Source organism: Takifugu flavidus, chromosome 6 (genome assembly GCF_003711565.1).
Source record: "Takifugu flavidus isolate HTHZ2018 chromosome 6, ASM371156v2, whole genome shotgun sequence".
NCBI classification, from domain to species: Eukaryota; Metazoa; Chordata; class Actinopteri; order Tetraodontiformes; family Tetraodontidae; genus Takifugu; species Takifugu flavidus.
The window spans coordinates 361131-367500 of NC_079525.1; the positions used below are offsets into that span (position 1 = coordinate 361131).

The 6370-nt window shown below is 52.9% G+C and overlaps 2 protein-coding genes across 2 annotated transcripts; both read left to right on the forward strand.

Moving 5' to 3' along the window:
- Nucleotides 1-362: 362 nt before the first annotated feature.
- On the forward strand, nt 363-2383 carry zglp1 (zinc finger GATA like protein 1). The gene is made up of 4 exons (XM_057036448.1): nt 363-896; nt 1236-1372; nt 1900-1993; nt 2207-2383. Exons 1-4 carry the CDS (start codon nt 826-828, stop codon nt 2325-2327), a joined length of 423 nt encoding a protein of 140 aa, XP_056892428.1. The 5' UTR covers nt 363-825; the 3' UTR covers nt 2328-2383.
- A 924-nt stretch (nt 2384-3307) lies between these two features.
- On the forward strand, nt 3308-4667 carry LOC130527731 (forkhead box protein E3-like). The gene has a single exon (XM_057036446.1). It carries the CDS (start codon nt 3314-3316, stop codon nt 4469-4471), a length of 1158 nt encoding a protein of 385 aa, XP_056892426.1. The 5' UTR covers nt 3308-3313; the 3' UTR covers nt 4472-4667.
- The last annotated feature ends 1703 nt before the right edge of the window (nt 4668-6370 follow it).

Sequence of the window (6370 nt, forward strand, 5' to 3'; positions counted from 1 at the left end):
GCCGAAGGATGCTCCACCTCAGGGGTCACTGAGAGCAGAGGGGGAGGAGACGTGTTGCCTGGAACGCTCTGACCACAGCGGATCACCTCATCACTGGACAGGTGTGGAGGAGCAGCCGGGCCCGGTGGGCCACAGTCCCTGGAAGGTTCTGAGCCTGATTAACCTCCAGTGCCAGAGACTCCTGCACCACAGTGATGCGGAGGAGTCGGTTCCACGGTCGTCTTCACCACCGCTGGCGATGGATCGGTCGTCACAGGCAGTTGCCCCCTGTGTCCCCACAGGTGGGGCAACAATAACACCGGAGTCGGTTCTGATCCGCAGCTCCGTGTAAAAGAGCCCAGTTCACTCCAGTCGCCGTCGGCAGGAAGACGCGACGGTGCTTCTCAGCTTCACCAGGAGGACAAGAAAGAGGAGGAGTTCAGCAGAAACGGAGCATCTGAGCGGAGCGGGCAGGATACGGAGCATCTGCCCCGTCAGAATATACCCCACACAACAAAAGCCCCCTCTGGAGGATTCCTTAATAACCACCTGGCTCACAGTTCAAACACCGACGCCGTTTTATTTCTGAGGAAACCAGAGTTGACGTTAGACTACAATGCGAACCTGTCGTTGCCCTTCGCGGCTCTACGAGACCCCTATTCCCGATCCGTCCCCCCCTCCCAGCCCCCGCCATCAACAGCCCACCAGTGCACCAGTACACAGGAAGGCCACCCACCAGTAGAGCACGGTGGGGGTCATCAGGGGGTCACGGCAACCAAGCCCCCCAGGAAACAGCCCCGCCCCAGCCGGAGCGTTGACATCCACGATCCCGACTTGCAGGGCGTGATGTTCAGGATGGACCCAGAGCTGGACGCCCGTAGGGACCAGTGTCGGCTCCTCATCACCTCAGAATTCAGGTAGAATTCTCACTTATTCGTGGCCCCCAAACCAGGTGAATGACACGTGCTCAAAGTTAGTGGGGGGTGATTATTGTGCTGCCAAAACACGGTTACAAAATCCTCCCTTCAAGACTTTTAGTTGCCGTTACTGTTGCTAAACTGTTCAACCCGCCTAATTATCAATGTGTCTGTTATTACCACTGTAATAAGCAGCTCTTTCATACATGCAGATTTTAGAGACGGTCAGTCTCAACACATGTTTAGTGGGCTTAATTTCATTCACACAACATATTTGATTTCTAAATGATAACGCTGGTTACAGGCAGCGTAATAAACAGCGCCATCTCCTGCCTACAGGGGGTGCTGCACCTCCCTCAGCACCCACGGACGAGGACCTTCGTCCAAGAGGGTTAGAAAACCAAAGGCGAGGATGCGGACATCCCAGAAATCCGTGACAACCAGCAGCTCAGACGAGGAGACAACCAGTGTTTCCAGTGAGTAGAGGTCAAGATGCAGATATTAATCAAGTCTAACGACTCAAACAACCATGTTTAAGATGAGCCTGGCTAATTATATCCTGATAAACATTTTAGCACAACTGACTGAATTTAAATGGCCCGCTTGGACTTTACAGTTTGTCCACCAGGGGGCGCCCCCACACCAAAACACACAGCCAAGACAGGTGTAGGTTGGTGCGCGTGTGAACAACTGTAGTCTACAAGGAGCAGTGAAAGCGTGCGTGTCCATCAGACAGCGTCATCACCTAATTAATGACGTTTGCAACATGAGACGAGGATCATTGTAGCCTGTATTTAACCCCCCAGTGCAGCAGCGACTCAGAACATGACGCAAACCGCCCTCAGAGACTGTCCACAGAAACTTAATGGTCTCATTAGTTTGGGCCCAAGGCTGTCAATGCGCGGGGGGGGGGGGCAATATTTGGTTGCATAACTTTAATACGCCACCAAACACCCAACAACTGTTCCTGTAACGAGCTGAAATGTTTCTTCTGTTTCAACAGAGGATAAAATCTGTGCATCATGCAGCACCAGGAAGACGCCCATGTGGAGGAACGCAGAGGATGGAACCCCTCTCTGTAATGCCTGTGGAATAAGGTAGCACACACACACACACACACACACACACACACCACACACACACACACACACACACACACACACACACACACACACACACAGCCTGATACCACAGGTATTGAACGGTTTCTCAGGTTAAGGAGTTTGGCCCCGCCCACAGCTTCCGTGATCCACTGCGGTTCCACTTTAGAGGAGGTTTAACCACTAATTCACCTTTTCTCTGTTTTTAAGGTATAAGAAGTACAGAGTTCGCTGCGTCAACTGCTGGCACATCCCCAGGAAAGAGGGCAACTCCAACTCCACATGCCTGAAGTGTGGAAACTTTGTGAGGCTGACCTCAGCTCAGCTTTAAACACACACTATAAACAAAAGGAAGGCCGAGAAACACACACACACACACACACACACCACACACACACACACACACCACACACACACACACACACACGCTCAACCTTCTGTCCCCGAGTGTGAACGGCGCTGTTTAAACCCGCCCTGCTTCGTTTCCTTTATGTCTCCACAAAGTGTCAAAACTGGTGTGTATGTTCATTCTGGCTGCTCGGGGATTTACTGTTTACGTGTCTGCAGCGGGGGTTACGCGCAGCGGGGGTTACGCGCACGACGACGGTCTCCTCACTCACTTGACCTGCGGACGACCTGCTCACTTCAGTTAAAGGAATTGTTAGTCGTTTTTACAGTTGTCGAAGCAGGGTTGTGTTGTTTTTTTCCTTGTGTGTTCGTGTTTGAAAGCTTCCTTTGGTCTGGGTCAGCACGGTTTGGGTCCCTTCAGTGGGAACTCGCGCGCCTGGTTTGCAGCCTGGTTCTTCTGTCCATAACGAGTCCAGCTGCTTTAAACACATGCAGCAAAAATGACTCGTGTAGAATAGATTCAGAGGGGAATGCAAATGGCATTAAAATATATGGAACGGCACAAGGAGGAATTGTTCATTAATGAGGCTTCCCACAGCTCGCGGAGCCCACCCTGCAGCACGGGCCCATTTTCCAAGTGGGTGGCCTCGCACGAGTTGACACAGTGCAGCTATTATTTCAAAAACGGATTACGTCCTCCTCTTATTTGAAACAGCAGTGAGAGAAAACCAGAAGGAGCGGCTCCACTCACCAAAGCAGCGCGCGACTGAAAGAGACGTGACGTTGGTGCCAAGAACGTCAAAGGACGGGAAGAGCCTTTAAAAGCCCCCATTAATCTAGAAGAGGACCCGCAAGATCTGCTGAAGACCTCCGTGGATCACTTCTGTTAACGTCCATAGAGCAACACTAAGAAAATAGGAAATATTATACACACACATGTATAAACACACACACACACACGCACAGACCATGGGGAATATCTCCGTTAGAAGTGGAAATTGCGGTGATCCTCTCAGTCTTTGCCAGGCTTGTTGTCATGTAGACAGATGCAGAGAAGGAGGAGAAAGTTTTTGGGGTGGGAGGCAAAAAAAAAAAAAAAAAATCGAAGATGCCCAACTTTTTTTTGTGAATGAAAGAGGAGAAGAGGCTCTGCTCGGTCCACGCACGCGTCGATCGGGCCTGCGGCGGCCGCCGGACCTTCTGGACATGACCTTGGACAGCAGAGGAATGGAGCGCAGGAGCATCGCTGTGCACGGCGGGCCTGGCGGGGAGGAAGACGCGCGCAGCCCGGACGCGTCCCCGTTCACCAGGAGCGACGACGGCGCGCAGGAGCGCGGCGCTCCATCCTTCAGCGCGGATCACCGGCGCGGCGGAGACCTCGCCGTCCGGCTGCGGGACGGTCCCGGCCAGAAATGCAGCTCCGTGAAGCCCCCGTACTCCTACATCGCGCTCATCACCATGGCCATCCTCCAGAGCCCCACCAAGAGGCTCACTCTCAGCGAGATCTGTGATTTTATCATCCAGCGCTTCGCCTATTACCGGGAAAAGTTCCCCGCGTGGCAGAACTCCATCCGCCACAACTTGTCTCTAAACGACTGCTTCGTAAAAATGCCCAGAGAGCCCGGGAACCCCGGGAAGGGCAATTACTGGACCCTGGATCCCATGTCGGCAGATATGTTTGAAAACGGGAGTTTCCTTCGGCGGAGGAAGCGCTTCAAGAGGCAGCGCTTCTATCTGGGCGCGCTGAGGGCGTGCGCGGCGCACGAGCGCAGCCTGGTGCCCCTCGTCCCTCCGCTGGCTGCGCACGGGAGATCCTCCTTCATCCGCAGTCCCGACCTGCACCCCGACTCCTGCCTGAGAGGCCCCGCAAACCCCCTCACCGTCGCCGGAGTTCCGTCCGCGAGCACCATCATACCCGCGCTCTCCTCGCTCTTCACCAAGACCGTCCCCCCCTGTCTGACCCGGGACCGGTTTGACCCGGGACGCTGCGCCGCGGGCCCCTCTCCGGCTCCGAGCTCCTCATTCGTGGCTCCGGTGTCGCTGCACGGACTGATGCCCGGCTGCCCCCTCCCGCACATGACCGCCCTCCCCACGGGATTCCTAAAACTCTCGTCCAGTCCAATATAACGGAGAAGGGACCCGTGATAATAATAACAATAATAACAATAATAATAATAAAAATAACAATAATAATAGTAGTAATAATAATAATAAAAGCCGTGTGACAGCTTTGCTGTAGTTTCGATGCTAATCTCGCGCTTCTGTTTCTTGTATATTTGAAGAAGAAATAAAACCGAAAGCGTCTTTTCTTTTACAGATCAAATCTGGCCCGTGCCGTCCTTTATTCTTCCTCCATGTTTTCAGCAGCAGTTTTTCCAGCTGGTTCTGTTCGAAGCGCCACATTTTCGCAGGGAAATTAACTTTAGTCAACTTTTATTCCTGAACAACGCAGCACAGCTCTGGCTGGGATCCACCAGTCTCCAGTTCGTTACTGGTTTCTGACTGGAAACGGCGACAGAAGCGCAGGAACAGCAGCAGACGCAGCCCGCAGGTCTCCGGGACCCCTTCAGGGAACCGAACTGTCCGCTTCTCTCGCTACACTCGGTTCAAATTTGAGTTTAATTCAATTAGAGCGCTCGTGCCGGCCAGTCCTGCTCCCCTCCGAGGGGGAACAGAGCCCCTCCATCTCCGGAGAGTGTGGTCAATTACGGCATGTGTGATTTTGGACGGCAGCGAGGCTGTGACAGGCTCCGTGATGGAGTGTGTATCTGAAGACGGGGCGGCAGAGAGCTGCGGGAGCAGCGCCACCCGCATGCTCACCGCTGGGCCCGCACTCAAAGGCCGGACCAGTGGGGCAGGAGTGCGCATGGAAAATAAACAGAGCAATGTTCCAACATGCTCACGGATGGTTCTGAAGTCGTCCTACATGTGATAAAGTGCACGCTGACAGCCGGAAATAAAAGAAACCGAAAACAGGAAGATGGTAGAAAAGGCCCAGTTTTCCAAACCGGTGGTCAGAGCGGGGATGTGGAGACACGACGTCATGACCTCGGTTATTCATCCAGGGATCCGACGCACCAGAGGATTTAGCATTCCCAACACACGCAGAAACCCAAATCAGAGGCCTGGGAATGACACACGGAGGTGAACGTGAGCAGAAGCAGGCTGCAGCCTCCCTCCTGTTCTTTGGTGAGGGGACATTTGCTTTCAATTAATCCAGTTTTTTTTTATTCTCCTGAAACCCGATCCTGGAATCTGAGCTGTTTTCCTTTTGACATCTTCCTCATCTCGCGCCATATGTGCTAACAAAGATAATTTCGCCCAATTCATAAGCCCCATGTGTCCGTCATGTCCAAATAAGCGACTAATGAAATAATCTGGCCGTATTTTTGGATTCTTTTTCATCCAACTGTGCTCGAGGCTAACTGCTATAACCAGCAAGCTAGCATGTTTGGAGCGCTGTCTAATACCCACAAGTATCAGTTAGCATCCAAGCAGGCTAACTGAGATGAACTGGAGTTGAGAACTGTATTTATTCATTTTGATAATTTTGTCATGTAGAAAGATAAAACCGATTAAGCTGCTGGGGGGGGGGGGGGTTCTGGGTCCGACAGAAGCGCGTACTTCACTGCCAGTAGGTACTAAAAATTAAAAGATGTTGAGGAGAAAACAGGCAGCAAAATTCTCAAATGAGAATCCAGAAAAAACCCCTCCATAACCTGATGAAACGAGGAGAACCTGCCTGAATCAGGGCTCCTTGTCTGCTTTGGTTATTGCTCACAGGGGCAGAAGAGGCCCGGTTCTTTATTTCGGGTTTATCTGGGGGGGGGGGGGGCTCTCCTGCTCCCAGTCCGACCAGTCGTTGTGTCTCGTCACCACCAGAGGTGGATGCTGTAACAACCTCACTGTGAGACCACCGAGAGGTCAGGTGGTCCGACAGAGGTCAGGTGGTCCGACAGAGGTCAGGTGGGCCGGCAGAGGTCAGGTGGGCCGGCAGAGGTCAGGTGGGCCGACAGAGGTCAGGTG